The following is a 24,462-nucleotide window of genomic DNA, read 5'->3' as shown; positions in this document are numbered from 1 at the left end:
AAAAACCCAAAGAGGCCACAGTTGCCCACCTCTGTGCTATAACGTGCTCTCCAAATTGGAAGTTGGGTAGGGTTGGGGGCAAGGTAGAACCTCTCTTCAGTTTTAAATGGGTGGAGAGCTCCATACCAGTGAGCTCTATATCTGACTTTAAACTCTCCTCAGATCCTGAAGCTGTTTGCCTGGGAGCCATCATTTCAGAAGCGAGTTGAAAAAATCCGGGGACATGAGATGAAGGGACTTCTTCATTTTTTCTACCTGCAGTCAGTTGCCATTTTTGTCTTCACGTGTGCTCCTTTCCTGGTAAGACAGTGCTTGGGAATTGGACATAAGGAGTGGGGCTGGGCCTTGACTCCTACATAAGGAGAAGCTTACCAGAAAATAGCATGATATGAGAACACATTTAGGATATCTCTCAGTATGATACACTCAACCTATCCATTAGTCATGACAAAATCCATAATTTTGGTCCCAAAACTTGCCCTCGTCATATACATGAGTTTCTCTTGTTGCTCATTTTCCAGGATTTGGAAAAGTTAATATTTGAGGAAGGCTTTGAGGTGGGTGCATGTTGTAGTTTATAAAGGTAACTTTTCCAAGCTCTGTGTTCCACATGGCATTAGGCTTGTCCACCAGATAATGTTCTCATTTTCCAGCAATCTTACAGGAAGTTTTTCCCTTCTCTTTTTAACTACTGTGATGTGTTCTGTGCCACCCAAGATCATAGGTACTTTTTCACAAAACAGTGAAATAGCTTGTTCCCAGGACTGTGTTTCTACCCTAGGGAAGGTATCAAAGCTGAGACTGCTGTACATTCTCACTTTTGATCTCACACAGCTGGACGCACAAACTTTGGAGAGTTCAAAGATTATGGGATGATTGCTGTGTTTCTTGTCCACAAAAGGACACAGCTGGAGTAATAATGAAAACTCATTAGGTTCTAAACATTTGGGGATTATGAGTCTGTTGTACAACAAGACATACACTTCCAATCATGAAAGAGCAATATTGCTTTAAACTCTGATTACTTTTTATTATGCTATACCCACTTTGAGTATGATATAATAAAAAGTAACACAGAACACAGTAACATTTTACTCACTTGAGGCTGTTACTTGCTTTTCCTTTTAAAAGTTAGTTCTTCATGCTAGGTAATAAACTGTGCTTACACATATATGAATTACCAGGAGGAAAGAGTAGCTACTAGTACCTGGTTTGGTTGGTTTAAATCAAATGACTTAAAAAACACATTGATTAAGTCTGGGTATTATTGCTATTTTCCAACCTTCTTAGTGGAACAACAGTGACTGAATTAAAACAATAATTTAACTATTTATTGGCAGTTATTCACTGTTAAACTAGTATGCAATATCAGTTGCTTCTTTTTAATCACTATTGTTTAGTGCAAGAATTGCCATTCAGAAACAAATCCTTCAATTAACATAAGTTCAGCCAAAATAGCTTGCTTTAAAAGAGCACTTTTTAAAGAAGAAGAATTATTTAAGCTAATGGCCATAACATCTGAACTGCATTTTGTTACTTAATTTTCTGATTTAGTCCTATATTGGTGTAATCCTGCACATTAATGCCAAACAAACAAATAAGCAAGCAAACAAAACAAAACACCTAGTTTAAATGAACAAACAAAAAATCCTACCAAAAATGTTTTAAAACAAAAAGAGGTTTGGGGTTTTTGTATTGTTGTTGGAAATCACACTTCATCACAGTGACTCTCATTCCCTAGGTTTCTGTGGTAACCTTTGCTGTGTATGTGATGATCGATGAGAACAATGTTTTGGATGCACAGAAGGCCTTCACTTCTATCTCTCTCTTCAATGTCCTGCGCTTCCCCCTTGCCATGCTGCCAATGGTGTTGTCTGCTCTGGTGCAGGTGAGCCGGCCCATGAGAAACCATCTAACTGGGGACGGGGAAGATGAATATGACCCTGTAGCAGCTACAGTTTTGCTGCTTGCATTCTGTTTATAGAGTGAGATGGTTTGGTCTTGTTCAATTGACAGGGTTGGCCCAAAATATTTTGGCGCCCCAAACTAAGTAACAAATGGCACCTCTCCACCCAACTAAGAGAAAGGTGCATACTTTCCAAACCTAGACACTTGATTTTGACACAGAGGCAGAAAACCCTAGAATACTGTGTCCCGTTCTGGGCACCACAATTCAAAAAGGATGTTGAGAACCCGGAGTGTATCCAGAGGAGTTTGACCAAAATGGTGAATGGTCTGGAAAGCATGCTCCACAAGGAGAGACTTAGGGAGCTGGGTAGGTTTATTTGAAGGGATGTCACACTGAGGATGGAGCAAGCTTGTTTTCTGCTGCTCCAGAGAATAGGATCCGGAACAATGGATGCAAGCTACAGGAAAAGAGATTCCACCTCAACATTAGGAGGAGCGTCCTGACAGTGAAAGCTGTTTGACAGTGGAACACACTCCCTTGGAGAGTGGTGGAGTTTCCTTCCTTGGAGGTCTTTAAACAGAGGTTGGATGGCCATCTGTCAGGGGTGCTTTGACTTCGTGCATGGCAGGGGTTAGACATGTGGTCTCTTCCAACTCTATGATTCTATTATTATATGATTCTATGAACCCCTCATGTGCTTTTCCCCATGCATAGCAATACAAATACAGTGGGGCCTCGTTATCCGTGGACTTGATGTCTGCGTATTTGAGCATCCACAGACCGCAAGCCTGTGTTGTCCTCAATGGCGGTGCATGCACGTGGTCGCACCACCATTAGGGACCGCCCACATTGTCCCCAGTAGTGGTACGTGCACATGGCCGCATCTCCATTAGGGACAACAGGACTTTAATATCCGCAGATTTTGGTATCCGTGGGAGGTCCAGAATGAATCCCCCGTAGATACTGAGGTCTCACTGTACAATGGCAACAAATCAAACAAATATCAAGTTGCTACACTTCCACGACATGCAAAATATGGTGCCAGATGTGACTGTCTTCTGCCTAATAGTAGGGCCAGCCCTACCAACTGATAATGAAGATTTAATAGAACTGAGTTTTATTCTATAGAGCCTTGCTTAGTCTGTATATGAGCTCAATAAGCCCTGGCACATGTGAACACACCAAAGAACTGCAAGTCTCAGGGATAATTCCAGATTTGAGGCGTCTTTGGTAAAGGTCCTTTGGCAAAGCATCCACTTGTGTGCTCCTTCTACATTATTGTGCTTAACTGGCAATAGAGGTATCAATAATCTGATTAATGCCCAACAGCTAGTTCTAGAAGCTGCCATTGGAGTTCCCCACAATTTCTCACTATGATTCTATGCTAGTGGAGCACAACTGAAAACTTCAGTAGCAATTCCCAGATCCTGGGGTTTGGCACTGATTGGAACTCTGAGGAAGCAAAATGTTTAAAATAGGACTCAGGACATGTATATGTGTTGGGTCCTGGCAGCTGCCCAATGCTATTGGATGGTGATAGTGATCCCACCATGCCTGACTTTGCCTCTACACCTTATTTTCAGGTCAATGTGTCTACTAGGCGACTAGAACGGTATCTGGGCAGTGAAGACCTGAACACTTCAGCCATATGGCATGAAACCAGCCCTGGTAAATAGAAACTAGGGTTTGGGGATCAAAAGAGGCCAAATTCTAGAACAGTTGCAGAAGGCTGGTGAACATGTAAAAATACAGACATAGTTTTTGCTCTACAGATGGGCTAAAAGAGAGCCTATTCTGCTCTTCAGATTCATGCTGCTGCTGCTGCTGCTAATGATCAGAGTCTGAAACTGTTATCTTTTTGGACAACAGCTCCCAGAACTCCCAGTCAGTATGGTCACTGGCCATGTTGGCTGAAGGATTCTGGAAATTATATTCTGGGGGAAAAAATAACTTCCCTAAGCTCTGTGATGTGACTTTGGCTTTTTCTCCCAGGCCATGCTGTGTATTTCTCTGAAGCATCATTTGCCTGGGAACAGAATGCTAATGCCACCATTAGAGAGTAAGTTATGAGCCACAGAAATAATTGTATTGGGGAAGGAGACTGGGGTAGGAAATGTGTGATGCTTTGTTTTCAAAAATGCAGGGGAAGGGGCTCCTTTCCTACCTGCTGACATATTGGTCCTGGCAAGAAAAAAAATATACAGTATCAAATCCTGTGGGCCAAGAGAATGTTAACACTGGTTCTCTCATCAGGGGTTGTTCTCTTCTGGTTCCAAGGACCGATATCTGCTTTTGTTTACATGCCTCCAGTTATTACTGAGTTTCAATCTATATGTCACTCTTCCCCTGCAGCATAACATTGGAAATTCCACATGGGCACTTATTGGCCATAGTGGGATCTGTGGGATCAGGAAAATCCTCACTGGTGTCAGCTATGCTGGGTGAGATGGAGAACATCAAGGGACACATCAACATTCAGGTGAGGGAATAGACTTCTTCCTAATGCATTAAGGCCTGCTCTACCTATGCAAAATAACCATTAGCCCCTGTAAATTCTATCTGGAGCTGAGGGATTCCTCCACAGAATCTTCTTTGTTAAAAGAAAGCAAAATAAAATTCCGTGTAAGTAAATACCTAGCACAATTGGGGAGAAAGATTCTAGCCTAGCCTGCTCTCTCTGATGTTGTTTTCTACTCAAAGAGAGATTTCCTCACTTTCAGGAATATACCAAAAAAAACCAAAAAAAAAAAAAAAAAACCCAACAACCTGATCTTCTACTTGTGTGCTGGAATGATACAGTCCATTCTGTGACTTCAAAGGCCTTAATGTCTCATTTGCTCTATGTAAAGTTCAGACCTAAGTTGTTTCTGCCATGTATTTTATTCACACTCATCAGCTCTAGATTGCTGATTTTGCAACCTTCCCCAAGTAGTATTTTGACAAGATGGATGTCTGTTATTTTGCTTTCCCCCCAGGGTTCAGTGGCATATGTACCTCAGCAAGCATGGATCCAGAATGCCACCCTGAAGGACAACATCCTTTTTGGGTCATCCCTTGATGAGGCTCGATACCAACAGGTCATAGAAGCATGTGCCTTACTCCCAGACTTGCAGCTGCTTCCAGGAGGAGATCTCACTGAAATAGGGGAGAAGGTACCAATTTTTGGCTCAGTGGCATAATGGGGGCAGATGGTGATGTGAGAGGATGAGCTGGTGCATATAGGATAGGGAAGTTGGAAGACATCCCTCCCGATCCCTTGCAGGTCAATGGCTTTTATGATATAGGAAACAGGAGACATAAGAGTGCATGAGATGATGTGGATAGTTCTTCACATGAAGAACAAGATGGTGTTCCCTGCATGTCCATACAGAAAAAAACAATTGGATTGACAGACTGAATTTTCTTCAACACTGGTGAGGAGAGAGCATCCCCCACCACACCTTAAGGCAACAGATCATCTCATGAAGCACAGAGCTTACTTCATGGCACAAATTTCTGTACTTCACTCTACTTTCTTGCCACCTCCTAACATCTACTATCTGAGACAATCACCTCACACTGGCTAATGGTAAGGCCCTGGCTTTCAGTAATACCCTCCTTCCTGTGCCAACATACAGCTATATTATCCTGAAAGAAAACAATAAAACTATGGCCCTTTACAGATGGGCGTAAAGTACATCCCCAGGATGTACTACGGTTAGGAAAGGGTGTCCATTCCGGATGCCCTAACCCTAGTACGTCCTGGGGATGTACAAAATGGCAGCACCCTATATTCATCGGCGCCATCATGGGGACGTCACCACTGTGCTGCCTTCAAACGGGGTGGCGTGGAAGTGACGTCCCGGTGCTCTTTCCGTGGCGCCGGAAGGAGCTCCATTTCGGAGCTCCTTTCAGGATTTGCGTCACTGGCGCAGCCTCTACATGGCTGCACCAGCAACGCAAATGAGAAAGGGGCCGAGAGGCCCCTTTCTTATCGTCCCCTCCGCCATTGGGTGTCCTTGGGGCATGAAGCCCCAAGGACACCCCTTTCCTGGCTGTGGGGAAGCGGTCTTTTGCCGCTTTCCTGGCTGCGGGGAAGCGGCCTTTTGCCGCTTTCCTGGCTGCGGGGAGGCGGCCTTTTGCCGCTTCCCCGCGGCCTGGAAAACAGCAGATCAGGGCCTCAGAGGCTGCCGCTGTGGCAGCTGAGGCCCCGATCCGGCAGGGAAAGGGCCAGATACAGGCTGCCCCTTTGGGCGGTCTGTAACGTGCCTATGTTAACTTGGTAAGTAGCTGTTTCCAAGTTTGGTTACAGTTAGAGAATGGGTTGAGTACAGTTGCTAACTACAGAGAACGTTACCAGGTCAGGGTGATCAGATGTCATAACTGCAAAGGAAAACAAGGCACCAGAAAATTTAGGACACTCCAGAAAAATGTAGAAGGTTAGAAAATTAAAGCTAAAAACACTAATATAATTATAAATGTATTTTGTCTGGTTTATTTACAGCTATATTACTTATACTGTATTTTACTGTGTGCTCAGTTGTATTTTTCTGCTGAACATCTTTGTTAAAATGCCTTGTTAGCTTGCAAGGTACTTACTGAACTATGAGCAAGTCAAATGCTTAAAATTGTACTTTACTAGCCACAAGTCGTTGACTGAATCTATATTTAAATTATTCCTTTCATTTGTCCACTGTGCTGAAATTAAGGGGAAAACCCCCATTCAACATTTGCATTGTGTCCTCAAGCAGCCCATTGCCTAACATGTTTGCTGTCCTTTTCCCCTTTGAGAAACAAATGCACCCCAAGCTCCAGGGGAAAGTCTTGTCTGCTGCTGCTCCTAGGAAAAAAGAACTTTAGGAGGATCCAGCCTATCCCCCTTTTTGTAGCAAGGACAGGCTGCCAAGTAGACACGTTCTTGAAGGGGAATAGCACATGTAGTGTTACTCAAAGGGCTTCTTAATCATGCTCAAAATGGAAGATATATTTGAATTCTTCCTGGTTGAAATGTAGGACATGTCCTGGAAAAGAAGATTATCTGGTCACCTTGTACCAGGCTTCATAGTTATTGGCCATCTGAAATCCATCCTATTATTTTAGAATACTTGGGGGGAAGTTGTTCTAAATTTGAAAAGCCAGCATGTACCAGTGGGGCAGATGGGATTATTGTTCCTGTTCTGAATAGTGGGCTGCCTTCCAAGATAAGGCCAGTAGAGCTGAGCATGGCTCTTTTCTTCTGCAGGGCATTAACTTGAGTGGTGGTCAAAAGCAACGTGTCAGCCTGGCTAGAGCTGTATACAACAATGCAGACATCTATGTGTTGGATGATCCTCTCTCGGCTGTGGATTCCCATGTTGGCCGGCACATTTTTGACAAAGTCCTGGGGCCTGATGGGCTGCTGCGAGATAAGGTGATCCTACGCCTTTCCTATTGACTTTCTCTTCTAGAAGATAGAGGGAGGGATTGTTTTATTTAATATCATTACCAGAACAGATACCCTAACATTCCCCCCTCCCAAAAAAAGACCATACAAAAAGCCAGGCACTGCAGAAAACTTAATCCTATTGATTCAAATACTAGAAAACTAACTCCAAAGGGAGCTGTTGATGTCAATGAAAGTCTGTGGCTCCTTTCAAAGCTAATTTTCTATAGATATTAGCTTCATCTGTCCCCCGTTTAAGAGTTTAGGAATCAAAACCCACTGAGACTAAGCATTATACTTACTGAAGAAAAAACCAATCTAATTTTCTGTACCATTATGATTTTTGTTTGTTTCTGCTTTGTGATGCTCCCCTCTTGGTGTATTCCAAAACAAAGACCAATGTTGATATTTTGAGTGATGAACCTTGCCCGTGATTCTGGTCTGGTGCCAAATGGATGAAGATGCCAGTTATCTCTCCAACACAGGAACAGAGCGAAACTCCGAATACAAGCTTTCAGCTTGCTGGAACAATGCCTGGAGAAACAGCTGCTAAATCAAAGTATCACTCTCCAGTAATTCACTCTTTAGAGGGCTTTATTACTTTGTTTCAGATAAACATGAGCTAGTCACTACTATACAAAAACTCTTACTGAGACACCACACTATCTCCAAACTCGACAATCCACCAGAACAGCGTTTTCCTTACATACAGTATTACCATGAGGTGACCACTAAGTCCAGCTTCTTCTATACAAGTTGCTATGCACCACAGACACCAATCCCTCTTCAGACTTAAGACATAGCATATTTATATTTAGTCATGTTCAGTTGACCTTGAACATCTGACTGCTGCTCTGGATTCCAGCTGTAGCCAATTTAGGCTTCTGCAGCCATTGCCACATCTGAACATTTTCACCTTCAATATATTAACAACCAAGTTATCTAATACAGCCAAGATAGCTAACAGAATATTAAAGTTCAAGCAAATAAAGTGTGTCATGTGGGAGAAATGTCTAATCAAAGAGTCAACCAACTGTTAAGACCCACAAAAAACAAATCTTTGATCCAGGCCAGACAGGTTTCAGTTTAGGTGCAGCATGCTGATTGCCAAGGGGTAAAGGGCCAGAGGATGATTGAAGAGACCTTTGGGATTGGAGAGATGCAAGATAAGTATGTTGTTTGATCTGATGGGCTGGCTTAGCTGCCAGAATTTTGTGGACTCTGGTACACCCGTGTGGACTTGGAGAATCAGCTAGGACTCTAAATGTGGATAGCAAATGAACTGAAACACAACAAGTACGGAGAAACAGTAGAAGCAAGAGCTACATGCAACACAATTGTAATAGAAAAATATATTAAATATGAAGAATACAGAATCACAGCAGTGCAAAGAATATTAAATCACTGAAAATATGTATTTATAACAATAACATCCAATGCATTTTCTGTCCAGTTCTGTTTCTATGCAATCAATTAATAGGTGGCTTGGCTGATAGTATGCAAAGTAGGAGGTTAGTTGACTCTTTTGAGACTAGAATTGCAACCAAGAGAGTATTTCCTGTAAGACAAGGCCCAAAGAGCTTTCTGGTGCATGACAGCTGTACTGTTTAACATTTGATTTACCAGTTTTTCAAATGTCTTCTTACAAAGCCAGATTTTCTCTGCACATCCCAAGATGAATAATGAATATACTGGAAAATCCTCCTTAAGAGGAAGTTGTATAATGCAGGTTCCACAGTTCAGATGACCCTGTCTGTCAAGCTCATGCATCAAATTGTAAGGTTATGGGAAAGCAGGAATGCAAACACAAGAGCAGAACCTTTGGTGTTGATTTAAACATCAAGGGAGATGCATACAGGAGTATGTATGTATGTGCCTTCAAGTTGTTTTTCAGCTTATGGTGACCCCATGAATTTCATAGTGTTTGCATAGGCAAGGAATGCTTAGAGGTGGTTTTGACAGGGCCTTCTTCTGAAATATAACCTATAGCATGTGGTATTCACTGACAGCCTCCCTGTATCTCTAGTACTAACCCTGTTTAGTTTAGCATATCTTTAGGATATTTATGCCCGGGCACATACAGGAGTAGATCTCACTTAAGGTATCCTGATCTCAGGTTTTTAAATGTAAATCCAGCAGTTTCAGGCTAAAAATGCAAGGTAACTGTATAGTTGAGATGGAACTGGGTAATGTCCTCCAATTAGCCTCCAAATATTTCTTTGGAAGAATATGGAGAATAAAGCATCACTGAGCAGATGGAGTGCTCTGTAGAGGCCCTATATATTTAATGACAAATCCCAGAGATAGTATCATGAAGGATGCCATCTTTACTGTGATGATTTTTGCTACAGACACGAATCCTGGTGACTCACAGCCTAAGCTTCCTGGCCCAAGTTGATGACATTGTAATGCTGGTGGATGGAGCTGTCTCTGAAAAGGGTTCTTATAGTACATTGTTGGCTAATGGCGGAGAGTTTGCTCAGCTGCTCAACACATATGGGAGACAGCAGGAAAACAAGCCTGAAGAGGAAGCCACAGGTTAGTGGCATGACACTGTATGTAATCAAGGGAGGTTGATCAAGGTTCAGTGCCCTTTCAGCATGCATCTTATTCCGCAACGCGTCCAGTAAGGTTGTGCAGCTAAATGTGAATTAAAACACCCGTGTTTCTAGATATTATTCTAAAAAGCAAAGAGGCACTTGCATTTTATTCTCTAAGATGTATTGAATCCCAATATTGGAGAAAAGGTGGGATATAAAAAGAGTAAAATAAATAAGAAATTAAATTATGGGATTCAGCAAGTGGCCTCCAGATTCACTTACCCTACCATTGTCTTCATCCTGATGTCCAATCTTTCCATCTGCTTCACATTTTAGTGGGTATGAATGAAGAGCTGGAATTGGATGGGGATACTGAACCTGGAGCTGAAGAAGTCCCAGCTGATGTCGTGACCATGACCCAGAAGAGTGAGGCTAGTGTCCATCAAAAAAACTTCAGCCGCAGGTCAGTGCCTTCCATGAACTTTCAACCACTTTATCCTATTTTCTTCTTTGTTCTTTCTATCCCATTTCAGTCCTGACCCTTTCTGTATCTCCCATTCCTTTACCTGTTTGTTTCTTTCTTTAGGAATATTTCTGAGTCTTCTCAGCCAGGTCATGGTGTTAGGTCAGCTAGAATTAGGTTAAAATTTGCCTGCGAAACAAGACTCCTGCTAGAAGTATACATTTTTCTATAGCATCTCTTGCAACCTGTTTCTCCAAGCAGCTAACAGTGCAACCAGCTGCACCCCATTTCGTCATCCCACTGTCCATATATTGACACACAGAAGTTTTCCAGGGCCCAGAACAGTTTCAACTCACAGCCCTTTCTGCAACCTAGGGGCCATTCAGACTACCATTTGCCTCCAGTTAAGAAACCGGATTAAAAGTGGGAAGTTCATATTGGCCCCGATTCTTTAACACACAAATTCGAGGCTTGCACACCCGTTGAGGCGCAAATCCCCCTTGGCACATGTCTTTTGACAGTGGAGTTTTACCTGTATCTTTTGAGAAAAACCGGGTCCTGGCAAATGTGAACTTGGCTCCGGTCATGATTGAGTCAAGTTCAGGAGAGGAATTAGGTCAGAGGGAGGGCAGAGGGCGGAACATGCCTCCTCTCTCGCGGGCTGCTTTCTCTCTCTCTCTCTCTCTCTTTTTTTTTTTTGCTATATTTTTGACAGACTATGCAAATAGTTCTACAGGTTGATAGAATGTGTGTGCTTGTGCTACATTTCCCTTTCGTTCGCTTGCTGCCGGCAGGGCACCTCACTTTGCAAGAGGCTTTTTAAAATATATATATTTGTGTGTGTGTAATACGTGAATGCTACAATGTGAATGTTACAAATGTTTCTCTTTCAATTTGGTAAATTGATACAAAATGCTTTTGCTACACATGTGTATTGTAAGGCATTCTGGGGTGGCAATCTGAGGGAAAGCAAAGGATGCAGAGATGGCATTCCGAGGTGAGGTATTATTATTATTATTATCATTATTATTGTATGTGTATATGAGGCATTCTGGGGTCACAAGGAGGAAAAGCAAAGCAAGAGGATGCAGAGATGGCATTCTGGGGTGATGAATTATTATTATTATTATTATTATTATTATTATTGTGACGGGAAGAGGATGGCATGGGGGGAGGCAAGGGCTTCGGAGGTAGCATTGGGCTGGAAGAGATGGGGAAATGTAAGTCCAAATGTCAGATGTGGCAGAGTGAGAGGACAACTATAGATTCAAAGCTCTAATTCTCATTATCACTCTCCTTTTCTAGTCTCAGTACCCAGAGTAACAAATCTCTCAAGAAGACCCTCCAAGAAAAGGAGAAGGAGAAGGAGTCAGTGACAGAGAAAAAGGGGCAAAAGCTAATTGATAAAGAAGCTGTGGAAACAGGCAAGGTGAGAGGAAGGGACCAGAAATGTACTTATGCTTCACAACTGGGCTCAGTACCAACATAGATCCAGAGAGCTGGATATGGGTGTAACAGGAATGTGAAACAAGTCATTCGTCAGATACTATTGGCTTGCATCTTCCATCATCACTCACTATAGGCTCTGTTGGCTAAGGCCAATGGGAGGTGCAGTACATTAAAACCTTAAAGTTCATGCATTCTTTAGCCTTGGGCTAGGAACTTTGTCAGAGAGATGGGATAGCCAGAGGAAAACCTTTTTACTGGAGTTAATGAAGGACTATTCTTTCTGGTAGACCAAAGATGGGCAAATTGTGCTCCATGGGCAGCATGCAGTACTCAAGGCTGTTTCTGCAGTCCCTGTGCCTCCACAGAGTGCTCAGTGCCCTCAGGGAAGAAAAGAAATGCATGAGAAGGGTGGTGGTAGATTTCTGAAACTCCCCGACTGCAGGTTTTTGCATTGGGGAAGGGGAGGTTGCAGAGTTCCCAGATTCAAAAACTATAAGTAAGCATCCTATTATTTTGACCCCCTCCCAATTTTTAATACTTTCTTGGCCCAATTTGGCCTGTGATGAGTGTTGGGGATGAAAATTTAGCCCCAAGCTTTGTCAAAGTTGCTCATTAGTCCTAAGGAAAAGGTATGATAACACCTGAGCCCAGTGGTCTGATTTTTAACTTGTATTTCATAGATTTTCTTTTTGCCATTATCTACTGCTCAGCCTTCCAAAGAGTAGCTTCATCTTTTTGTCATGGTGTACTTCACTGGTCCTGCTTATTTCCATATGTGTACATCTATAATATGTGTGGGAATGTAAAAATCTGGAGGGACAGTTTTGCCATGTGCAGCTGATAACAACATTCTGTCTTGCAGGTGAAGTTCATTATGTATATGCGGTATTTGCGTGCAGTTGGTTGTAGCCTCTCAACGTGGATCTTCATAGCCTATGTAGCTCAAGCTGCAGCCAATGTTGGCTCCAGTTTGTGGCTCAGTGAATGGACAAATGATGCTGTAAAATACCAGAACATGACTTATCCAACTGCTGAACGTGACATGCGCATTGGAGTCTATGGGGCACTGGGCACAGGACAGGGTAAGTCTCTGAAAAATGGAATTGGGGGGCAGGGGCTCACAGGCAATGTTAGCAGTTGTTTAGACCAGATCCAACTCCTGTTTCAGAGTTTAGGATTTTTTTAAGGCTACAACTCAGGAATTCTGGGTGTTGCAGACCAAACAGTAATTTTTCCAAGCTCCAAATCATTTATCATGTACACAGAGAATTAAGGAATTTGGAGCCCAAGATCTTTGAGTACAGAGAACTGAGTTCACACCAAAATCCATTCCTGCTTAGTCTCAATCTTTCCTCATTTCAGCAGCATGATTTTAGGAGAGGTAAGGACTCACTGGGAGAGAAGGAAAATTGTTGCTGTCATTGTTAAAACAACTGGGAATCAGAAATGCTGGCTCATCTTCTGCAAATCACCCAAAGATCTGTCAATAGATCTGAATCTACCTTTTGCCCACCCAAGGCCTTAAGCACGAAATGGCCCATACTTACTTCTACTGGCATGTCCCTCTGCATCAAGCCTTCATCAAGAGGTGAAACAGAAGGGCAAAATAAAGCAGTTTCCAGCTGTCTTAAAAGCAACGTGCTTATATGATGCACACCTTCAAAACAGCTGGAAACCAGAACAAAACTGCACTCCGGGACTAAAAACTGGAGCAAAAAGAAGCCAGGATACTCAGGCGGGTTACACACCGCCATTAAAATACGCACGGAGTGCGTACTAGGGTTAGGGAGGTGCGGTGCTTCCGCACCTCCCTAACCCTAATATGCACTCTGCGCGTAAAAAATGACGGCGGCCGTTCCAGACGGCCACTGCCATGAGGACGTCACGGCCGTGCTGCCTCTATACGGGGCGGCACGGACGTGACGTCCTCGCTCTGCGCCAGGGCGCCTAGTGCGCCCTTAGTGCGGACCAGGAAGGAGCTCCATTTCGGAGCTCCTTCCTGGTTTGTGGCGCCGCTTTGCGTCGCTGGGCGCAGCCTTCAGACGGCTGCGCCCAGCAAAGCAAGGGAGAAAGGGGCCAAGTGGCCCCTTTCTCCTCCCCGCCGCCACGGGGTGTCCTTGGGGCTTGAAGCCCCAAGGACACCCCTTTTCAGGCTGCGGGGAAGCAGCGTTTTGCCGCTTCCCTGCAGCCTGAAAAGCGGCGGATCGGGGCCTCAGCGGCTGCCGTTCTGGCAGCTGAGGCCCCGATACACCGGGGAAAGGGGTGGGTACAGCCCGCCCCAAATGGGCGGTCTGTAACCCGCCTTTGTCTCACTGCAGAAAATACACATCTTTGCACCTGCATTTAAACAGCTCGGCATCAGTGTGGGGCTGTGGCAAAACAGAAATGTGAAAGTGCAACAAACCAGGCAATCCAACAGAGGGGAATAGAGTGAAGGGGACATGTATGGGTGGCCTCCATGATTGTGCTTTGCCAGTGTATCTCTTGCACACTGATGCACTGATGCCCTGTACCAGTGCAGTATCGCATGTGTGACTGTGTGGCCAAACAAAGGGAGGGCCATGCAATGGGGATGACATATGGGTGGACATGGGAGGTACTTGGAGGTTGCAGGTGGTGTGTTCATGCATGGTAGGTAGGCAACAACAAAAAATTACTCAGCAGCATGGCTTGATGCCGGACCATGTAGTTGGATCTTGTGTATTCCACCTGTCTTGGGAGCAGGCTGTGTGGGCAGTGAGGTTTTGACCTACTTTTGGAATAAGCAGAATTGAGCTGCTTTTTCTTGCCCATCTGCTCTGGCCTCAAGATATATTTTTTTCTTTCAGCTCTTTTCTTGTTGGCTGCAGCAATCCTTGCTGCCCACGGTGCTGTCCGAGCTTCGCGGGTCCTGCACAAGCATTTGCTGAATAACATCCTTCATGTACCTATGAGTTTCTTTGACACAACACCAACTGGCCGCATCATAAACAGGTTTGCCAAGGTCTGAGATCATCCTTTTTGAAACTTGATGGGGCAAGCTTTAAAAAAAAAATCGCTCCCAAAGTGTAAACATGAAACTTTGGACTGTGCCAGGGATTTGATTAGGAGGAATGGGCCAGTGCCTAAGACAATAAACAACTAAGAGCATGTTGGGAGAAGACGAATGTATGCCATTGTCAATAGTGTTTTATAAAGTCTGTGATCATGATGAGCTGCTTGCCGATCTTTCTAGAATCAGGATAAGAGTCATTCCAGAAGACCTGGGTCATGTTTACTGACCAGCTGCCTTTTATTTTTTTCTTCTCTGATCCTGCTTGCAACTATTGTTTCAATAACTTGATTGATCCACTATCACTGTCAGCTCCAACTTCCGAATGATTTGATCAACGGGTGTTCTTGACCTGTCACTCTCTTGGATCCCACTCATCATCCCATCTCACTTATCTGCTGTCAGTTGTTCCTTTAGTTATTCTTTAGTTGTAATGATGGATACTTATAATACATTAGATGTTGTGTGAATGTGCATTAGATATATGATTTTACAGATACAATAGCACCATTATAAAATACAGTAACTAAATAGATAGTAATATTTGTACAATGTTTAAATGTTGTATAAATTTTAAATATCAACTCATTTGAGATATGGTGCTGGAAAAAAGTACTGAGAATACCATGGATGGCCAAGAGGGCAAACAAATGGGTTCTAGGACAGATCAAGGCTGAACTCTTTCTGAAAGCCAAGAAGACTAAATTGAGGTTGTTGTACTGTGGCCACATCATCAGGAAAAATGAATTGTTAGAAAACATAATGATGCTAGGAAAGATGGAAGGCAGTAAAAACAGCGGAAGACCACACACCAGATGATTAGACTCAATCAAAGGGACTACAGACCCGATGTGCAAAGACCTATAATATTTGTATACTTAAAGAAGTTATATGAACTGAGTGAAGAAAGCAAATGGTTGTTTTTATAATACAAGGAAGAATAGTGAGATGTGTCTACTGTTGCACCAAAGGAACTTCACACACAAAATCATTATATAAAACAGAGGTAGGAATCATATGACCTTCCAGATATTAAAATGTAGCTGTCAGTATTGTTCACCTGCCAGATGTTGAAATGTAGCTGCCAATTCCTTGGTGTGCTAGCTAGTGCTGCTGAGAGTAACCCTAGTTTAATGAACAAGGCTGAACTGTAAGTGAGACCTCTATCTATGGCTGTTTCATGCAACATTCTTGGTCATAACTGGCTTCTCCTGATCAAGTACTATTATACCAGATCTGTTTTAATCCTCTGCTTTCTTCCCTGTAGGACATCTTCACTGTTGATGAGACCATTCCAATGTCATTTCGTTCCTGGCTGAATTGTTGCTTGGGAATTGTCAGTACCCTTGTGATCATCTGCATTGCAACACCTTATTTTGCCATAATCATGTTGCCTCTGGGACTCATCTACTATTTTGTTCAAGTGAGTTGGGCCTCCTTCTGGTAGTGGAGATTCCTCTTATTGCCATGTGGTATGCATTCAGAACTCATGCTTCATCCTCAGAGCTTCACTTCAAAGATCTACCTGTGTACATTCAGAATTAGGAAATGTTACTTTTTTGGTGTAGAACTCCCAGTGTCCCCCAGTCAGCATGGTTGGTGGTGCTATAGTCCAAACAGTGATTTTCCGAGCTCTGTTCCGTTGACATTGAAGACCTGGGTCAATGAAATCAGAAACAGCAGATCAAATATCCTGTGCATCAGTACAGGACGCTTACATCTGGTCCTGCTTGCCCTTTGCCCCATGCAAGGCTGGGATGAGGGGGCCTGAGACCATTCCCAAATAGGAATGAGGCAACAATTAGATAAATCCCAATCTGAATTAGAACCTCTAAAGAAGAGATGAAAAAAGCTTAAATCTAATGGCCCAAAGGCATTTAAAAAATATCTAAAGAGCTGTAACCTTTTGTGGAGATGGTAGTGTAACCACACAGTTGTTTTGGCATGCAACAGGTCTTGACTCTCTTAACTCTGCATTGTGTTTTTTGCAACTTTGAAAACATACTTTTCTCCCCCCTAATTAAACAGGCCATTGTCTTAAAAGCAAAAGGATGTAAGATCATCCTTGTGTCAACAAAAAAATATTCTTGAAGCTATATGAAATCATAGAGTTATGTCACTTGTACGAGTGTTAATAGAAAGGATGAGGAAAACAACAGAAATCCTCCCCCCACAACCCCCTGTACAGCTAGGTTGTCTCTGTCCTGTTTGTAGATCTTAATGGCTTATTTTTTTGCTCCTAGCAATTCTATGTGAGCACCTCCCGCCAGTTGCGGCGCCTGGACTCTGTCACCCGTTCGCCCATCTATTCCCATTTCAGTGAAACAGTATCAGGTCTCTCTGTCATCCGGGCCTATGGGCACCAGGAACGCTTCCTGCAGCACAATGAGAAGATTGTGGACATCAATCAGAAATCGGTGTACTCTTGGATAGTTTCTAACAGGTGAGGCTGAGATGTGGAAAGACCCAGCAGGACTGTATAAAAAGTGTAACATCAGCCAGTGGTTGGTTTTTTTTTTAAATAATGCTGATAGTATTACAAAACTGAAAGAAAAGTGCAGTTTTCTATCAGCCTGGTTTACCCAGGTTATCTCAAATTAGCACACCTCTCCTCTTGGATTTTAGAATAATTTAGAGTATTGGGAAGTGGTGCTCAACAGGCAACTGTTTCAGAGTCAGTAACATAAGATTTTGAAGTGAAAATAAGAAGTTATTCCAGAACTAATGGAAGAGATTGAGGGGGTGGGGTGGAGGGTGGGAATGCCACTCTATCTATGGTTAAATGCAGTTGTGTCCCTTATCTTGTGCAAATGAATAAATTATTGCATTTACTTGTTTAGGGGTGAAAGTGATGTTGCTGGCAGTTACTTAAATATGAGCTGGCCAGGGGCCTTTTCCTTCTTCTTTTTCAACTTAAAAACAAAGGTTAGACTGGTTAGAGCAAAAGAGAACCATGTACACTGCCATCCACGTGTGACACCAGAGCAGGGGAGGGCAACTGTATAGGGCTAGGAGGCCACATTTGCCCCCTAGGAAACCTTGGAGGGCCACACTTAGTCCTATAAATAAATAAGCCAGTAAGTAAATAAATATTTTTGGGCCTGAAATATTTCTAGAAGCTATGGAGGCATTTTCAGCACGTTTTTAATTTCAAAAAAAGCCTCTTGTGGGCCTGTATTGGCCCAGGAGGCCCACAAGATATAGTGGAAAGCCCCCCCCCCCCCCAGAACATTTTGGAGCATTGGGGCAAAAACGCTGGAAAAAATTGCTAAAATTGTTTTTGACTTGATAGGCCGCCTTGGGGACCTCCAGATGTGGTGGAAATGTCCTCCACAGCCCCTAGAGTGCTTTGGGGACATTCTGAAGGGGGGGGGATATTGAATATATATATATATGACCTCTGGGAGGCACTGGAGGGCACAAAAATGGCCATGGAAGGCTGCATATGGTCCATGTTCTTCACTTTGCTCACCCATGGTCTTTCTGGAGCATTGTATCACTCTGGTCTATTGTTGATGGCAGCAGACAGGGTCTTGTGCTGTTCAGAGTAGGAGACCAGGAACCTGGTGTTAAAAAAGAACATAAAACTCTCTGGTTGCCTCTTGTTAAGGTAAATGCAACACTTCATCTCCTCCAAAACAAGCAAAGAACAATATTGTAACAAGCAATGAAATGCATAAAGGGCCCTTTAATGGCAGTGCTAACATGGTGCTCCAGGGTGCATTTAACAAGTAACAGAGCCATTACATTTTCAAAGTAACATTCTACAAGGTCTAGAAAGCATACACTGTGGAGTTAACACCCCCACACTAAATGGCATAGGCTGGATGTAAGATGCTGTAAATTGAATTAATCACCTTACCCCTCCCTTTCTACAGATGGCTGGCTGTGCGCCTCGAATTTGTGGGGAATCTGGTGATTTTCTTTGCGGCATTATTGGCAGTCTTTGCCAAAGATTCTTTGGACAGTGGCATTGTGGGGCTTTCTATCTCTTCAGCTCTCAATGTGAGTGACACAACAATTGGTCACAGAAGTGGCCAGTCTGGAGCTTCTTTGATATGTGCACAGATAGACTATACTCATTAGGATGATGGTTTCTAATTTATGGGTGTATTTTTAGTCAGTTGCTTTTCTCAGCTCTTGTAAGCTTCTGAGGGGTGTTGCCAGATAAAGCTCTTTATATGCATTCAGTGTATCTTCTTTGTGCATGTACAGCGCTGTGTAAATTTACAGCGCTTCATAAATAAAGGATAATAATAATAATAATAATAATAATAATACAAATTTATGACAAGGGATCCACAAGCCAATTGCAATCTTCCCATGTTTTCTCCCTGCTTCTTCTACATCTTTTCTTAATTGCAGAAAATCTGTTAATGAATGAATGAATAGAGCAGCATTGCCATTTATTTGCCTTTGGCACAGTATGTAGGAAAACATGCAACTGAGGCACAGTGGAAGCAGCTGTTGTCCCTAGGAAAAATGAATAACATGACCACCTTTCGCAATTGCTAGCTGTTTGTTTCTCTATTGCTTGCCACACATTTCTAGTTTTAGGGTCACTCCATGTCTTGCACTGCAAGTGCTTTCCCCTGCTCTGCCTGACTCAGCCACAATTAATTGCTTTCTAGAATGAAATTTCCTAATCCTTACACTTCAATTAACAATCTCATTAATAGAATATATTACTTACATTTAAAACAGCATTGCTTATATAGGAATACAGGACATACAGAGTAATCTGTAATCTTATAAAGTTTTCATCCTTTTGCTTACTTATGAGTAAATATGTATAGGTCTGGCTGAAAGACTGCAGCCTTCTAGTCCTGTGCTGCAAGCACTATATATACAGAGTGATTCAAAATGAATGGTGCAAAATTGAGTAAGAACAGCTTTACTTTTGCACCATTCTTTTTCTATTTGTATTTAAACTGCAGCTGTGCTACAGTAGAATAGCACACCTAAAAAGCAGGAAAACTCAAGCTGGCAAATGTTCTCAGTTGTGAAATGCCCAAACTAGAGATTAGGTGCTTTTGGGTGAAACTAATGGAACTGGTTCATAACTGTATTTTTTATGTAAGCTTACCTACATTCCTCTTAAACTATACAGTAGCTTTTTTAAAAGTTAAAAACTGTTCTTCAATTACACAGCTTCAAAATTGTAAGAACATGAATGCACATGAACAAAATAGATTGCTAAGATGGTTCTGTGAATCAGCTTCTTCAGAAGCTTGGAGACTTGGTGTAGGTGACCAATGTGGGATGGGAAAAGAAAATAAGACAGCACTATTTATGAGATAAGGCCAGGTCTACTGTGTTGACAGAACAAAGTGAGTTGCCTTCCTCACTGTGCTAGATCTCTGAAGTATGGATCGTTGATTGTAGTTCTGTAGCTTGTAGCTTCTAGCAGAACAACAATTAATGATACCACTAATCCACCTCTTTCTGAAAACATACTAGTACTGAAATTAAAGTGAGTTACAGCTGAAGTGGCCTGTCCTCATGAAGCTCAGGGGCCACTCACTAATCCATAAGAGGATGTCTTCCTGTACAGATTGCTAGAATCATAGAATCATAGAGTTGGAAGAGACTGCATGGGCCATCCAGTCCAACCCCCTGCCATGCAGGAAATCCAATCAAAGCATCCCCAATAGATGGCCATCTAGCCTCTGCTTAAAGACCTCCAAGGAAGGAGACTCCACTACACTCCAAGGGAGTGTGTTCCACTGTCGAACAGCCCTTACTGTCATGAAGTTCCTCCTAATGTTGAGGTGGAATCTCTTTTCCTGCAGCTTGCATCCATTGCTCTGGGTCCTAGTCTCTGGAGCAGCAGAAAACAAGCTTGCTCCCTCCTCAATATGACATACCTTCAAATATTTAAACAGGGCTAGCATATCACCTCTTAACCTTATCTTCTCCAGGCTAAACATCCCCAGCTCCCTGAGTCGTTCCTGATAGGGCAAGGTTTCCAGACCTTTCACCATTTTAGTCGCCCTCCTTTGGACACGCTCCAGTTTCTCAATGTCCTTTTTGAATTGTGGTGCCCAGAACTGGACACAATATTCCAGGTGGGGTCTGACCAGAGCAGAATACAGTGGCACTATTACTTCTCTTGATCTAGACACTATACTTTTATTGATGCAGCCTAAAATTGCATTGGCCTTTTTAGCTGCCGCATTGCACTGTTGACTCATGTTCAACTTGTGGTCTACTTGGACTCCCAGATCCCTTTCACATGTAGTTTCATTCAGCCAGGTGCCCCCCCATCCTATATCTGTGCATTTCATTTTTTCTGCCCTAGAAGTGGGAACTATTTTCAAAATGGAATGTAATTTCCATAGCAGGACAAACTTCTATGTAAAGTGCCATCCTTCCTGGAATCTGTATATGTGGCATTTACACTAAGCCTGGGAGAGAAGAGAGGGCTGGAAAACCTGGTCTGTTTTGCTGACATTTCCATTCCTCCTATGCAGGTGACTCAGACATTGAATTGGTTGGTACGGATGACTTCTGAGCTAGAGACCAACATTGTGGCTGTAGAGAGAGTGCACGAATATACAGAGGTGGCAAATGAGGTATGGGGATATTGTGGTTAATGGTCAGTATCTGCTGGTAAGTGGGTTGTTGGAAGATCCCAATGTAGTAAGAGATTCCAATGAAATAGTTTCAAACAATTCTTCTGATGCCTCCTGCAGGCACCCTGGGAGACATCACAGAGGCCACCCTCAGACTGGCCCAACAAGGGAGAGATCCGTTTTGTGGACTATCAGGTGCGGTATCGGCCTGAGCTGGAGCTAGTTCTTGATGGGATCAACTGTGATATCAAGGGCACTGAGAAGGTGAGATTCTACAGTAAGGTAAATGAAGCTGTCTCAGACATTGCTGAGAATAGATGATGTCACATGTGAGAAGTGCATACAGAGAAGAAAAATGTCAAGTGGAAGATAGTAGGCAGGGAAAGGTTGGCTCTCTCTTTTATTGCTGGGCCAGTTTCCCATTGACATGAAAACCTCTTGGGTTTTCAGCTCCCAGCAGCTATTTTCTCAGTTGAAAGCACATAATAATGCTACCAAGTCACCACAGCTAAGCAGAGCAAGAACAATGATACACCATTCTGTCTAGCTAGTTAAATGAAGAAAAAAGAAATAGAGGTTGTACCAGGCACATAATAATCAGAATGCTGTCCTTTCAGGTTGGTGTCGTGGGCCGAACAGGAGCTGGGAAATCCTCACTCACTAATTGTCTCTTTCGCATCCTGGAGGCAGCAAGGGGAAAAATCCTGATTGATGGGCTTGATATAGCAACCATTGGCCTTCATGATCTGCGCCAGAAACTCACCATCATCCCACAGGTAAGAAAGCCAAAGGTGGTGGTGGGACCAGACTTTGGCTGGTCAGAGCCGAGTACTGATATAAGTTGAGTATTGACTCTAAACTCTATCTGGAGAAGGCAGTAGCTGGGATGGGGATGGGGTGTTCTCTTTTTGACTTAGTACTCATTTATTTGGAGCAGCTGGTGAGATGATCATTCTCCCAAATATCTACTTCTGAATAGAGTTGTTTTGTTTCGTATCCCCCTGTGGCTTGCCTATTTCTGAGGAAACATGATCTATTGCCAACTGTTATATTAAAAGACACTAGGGAAGACCTTGGAGGGGAGAAGTAGTAATGACCACACCCAATGAAGTACACATTGTTAATTCTACTTGAAGTGAATTAGACTGTAAATCAACATTCAGCAGCCTCTATCGTTTTGTATTTAGTCTAATCATAGAATCATAGAGTTTGAAGAGATCACAAGGGCCATCTAGTGGGCCAACCCTTACCATGCAGGAAGACATAATCAAAGCACTTCCAACAAATATCTATCCAGCCTGTTTAAAAACCCACATTGCCTATATAGCCTCACCCATCTCTGGATGTGGCCCTCAAGTCCATTTCAAACTTGGAATTCAGCCTTAAGGTCACAATGAATATTCACCCATCCTAATTTTTAGCACAGTGGTCTTCAGCGGGCAAAAGTAGGAATAGAAAGAGGCAAGTGTGTAGGGCTCATCCTGAAATGGCTAAACCATCAAAGTAGATACAGACACACTGCATATTCATCACATTTCTTGTGAAAGAATGCCCTAGAGAGCTGAAACTACAGCTTTTGGATCTCAAACATGGAAGGTGGTTTAAAAAATTCTAACCATTTAATCTGCAAAAATGAAAGCAAAATTACAGCTCAGCTGGTCTCCCATTCAACTGTACTATCTTAAGCATCTTGCATCCACACCTGCAGGATCCTGTTCTGTTTTCGGGGAGCTTGCGCATGAACCTGGACCCATTCAACCAGCATTCAGATGAAGAAGTCTGGCATGCTCTGGAGCTGGCACACCTGAAGTCTTTTGTGTGCAGCCTTCCTGAAGGACTGTCCTATCCAGTGAGCGAAGCAGGAGAGAACCTAAGGTATAGGAGGGTAATGCTGGAGTACCAAGATACTCTTAGTTGTATAGGCTGCTCTTGCCGCATCTCATGACCCATCACAGCCTGGCTTAAGTGAAAGCATGATCTGTGCAGAGGTTCATCCCAATCTTCTTCCTGCCATGGGCTGTCCATTTAGCTGCTAAAAACAGCAATCATTTTGTTTCCACAGTGTGGGGCAGAGACAACTGGTTTGTTTGGCACGAGCCCTCCTCCGTAAATCCAAAATATTGATTCTGGATGAAGCGACAGCAGCTGTGGATATGGAAACTGATCACTTGATCCAAGAGACAATCCGGAGTGAGTTCGCTGACTGCACTGTGATCACCATTGCTCATCGGTTGCACACCATTATGGATAGCAACAGGTAACATACGTGTGTATGTTTGCGTATACACACCTGATCGAGAAAGATAGTGGGTGGGCCCTTGGTATCTGCTGGGTTTTTGTTCCAGGGCCCCCTGTGGATACCAGAACCCATGGATGCTCAAGTCTCATTGACTACAATGGCATAGTATGGCCTTAAAATACCTCACTTCCCCTGAAAAGTTGTTTTTCATTTTGCAAGGTTTTTTCCCCTTTCATCCAAAAGTTTTTTAAAAGTTCTTTCCCTGGCCAAAAATAGCTCAGCCCCCATCCCAAAACATTGTGAAATTGCCCCATATACAATTGGGAGATGGAGAGCACATCTTTTTGGAAAAATTGGGAGGTTGCTGGGGCCTCAGTAGTGGTTGGCATGATGCACTTTCCCCACCCTGATGTAAAGCTTTCAAGCCAGCTAGCTTTCTGAGACAGGCAAACAGAAAAATAAGTGGACTGAGTCCACAGAAATTAATGCAAGAAAATTCTTCCTCCCAGATAAGTCTCAAAGGTTTACTGGCCTCTTTTGTGTGTTTTTATAGAGTAATAACTCGATGCAGTAATGCAGCAGAAAGATACATGTCACCAATGTTTAGAAATAAGTTGGTTGCTTACTTAGGATGATAACATATAAGTCCTTTAGAAGCAGTATAAAATTTGCAGAAGAAATCTTTTTCATCCCTAGGAAACTAAATTCATTTCTTACCATACTGTCTTTCAGCCACAAACACACAAACAACAAAAAGAATCATAATAATTTCAGTAAAGCTTTTAACTGTATTTGGCACTTATGACAGAACTTTACACTGCTATAAAAGCAGATCTGGAAAGGAAACGATGACCT

General features: G+C 42.9%; 1 protein-coding gene across 3 annotated transcripts in view; it reads left to right on the top strand.

The window, feature by feature from the left end:
• The window catches only part of LOC149318394 (ATP-binding cassette sub-family C member 2-like), a 39,412-nt gene that overhangs the window by 12,883 nt on the left and 2,067 nt on the right, over positions 1-24,462 (top strand). For all 3 annotated transcript variants that reach the window (XM_089509595.1, XM_089509594.1, XM_089509596.1), the window contains 20 exons: positions 163-300; positions 1,742-1,888; positions 3,493-3,577; positions 3,902-3,968; positions 4,262-4,388; positions 4,885-5,061; positions 7,131-7,298; positions 9,662-9,848; positions 10,187-10,313; positions 11,619-11,742; positions 12,625-12,844; positions 14,591-14,745; positions 16,061-16,216; positions 17,037-17,236; positions 18,672-18,798; positions 21,267-21,368; positions 21,489-21,632; positions 21,986-22,144; positions 23,077-23,243; positions 23,431-23,625. In XM_089509595.1, coding sequence (XP_089365721.1) covers positions 163-300; positions 1,742-1,888; positions 3,493-3,577; positions 3,902-3,968; positions 4,262-4,388; positions 4,885-5,061; positions 7,131-7,298; positions 9,662-9,848; positions 10,187-10,313; positions 11,619-11,742; positions 12,625-12,844; positions 14,591-14,745; positions 16,061-16,216; positions 17,037-17,236; positions 18,672-18,798; positions 21,267-21,368; positions 21,489-21,632; positions 21,986-22,144; positions 23,077-23,243; positions 23,431-23,625 — 2,972 coding nt within the window. The remainder of the gene's footprint in view (positions 1-162; positions 301-1,741; positions 1,889-3,492; positions 3,578-3,901; positions 3,969-4,261; positions 4,389-4,884; positions 5,062-7,130; positions 7,299-9,661; positions 9,849-10,186; positions 10,314-11,618; positions 11,743-12,624; positions 12,845-14,590; positions 14,746-16,060; positions 16,217-17,036; positions 17,237-18,671; positions 18,799-21,266; positions 21,369-21,488; positions 21,633-21,985; positions 22,145-23,076; positions 23,244-23,430; positions 23,626-24,462) is intronic.

Source organism: Sceloporus occidentalis, unplaced genomic scaffold (genome assembly GCF_023333645.1).
Source record: "Sceloporus occidentalis isolate IW3139 unplaced genomic scaffold, rSceOcc1.0.p SCAF_2, whole genome shotgun sequence".
Taxonomy (NCBI): domain Eukaryota; kingdom Metazoa; phylum Chordata; class Lepidosauria; order Squamata; family Phrynosomatidae; genus Sceloporus; species Sceloporus occidentalis.
This window is presented reverse-complemented; position numbering and strand designations above follow the sequence as displayed.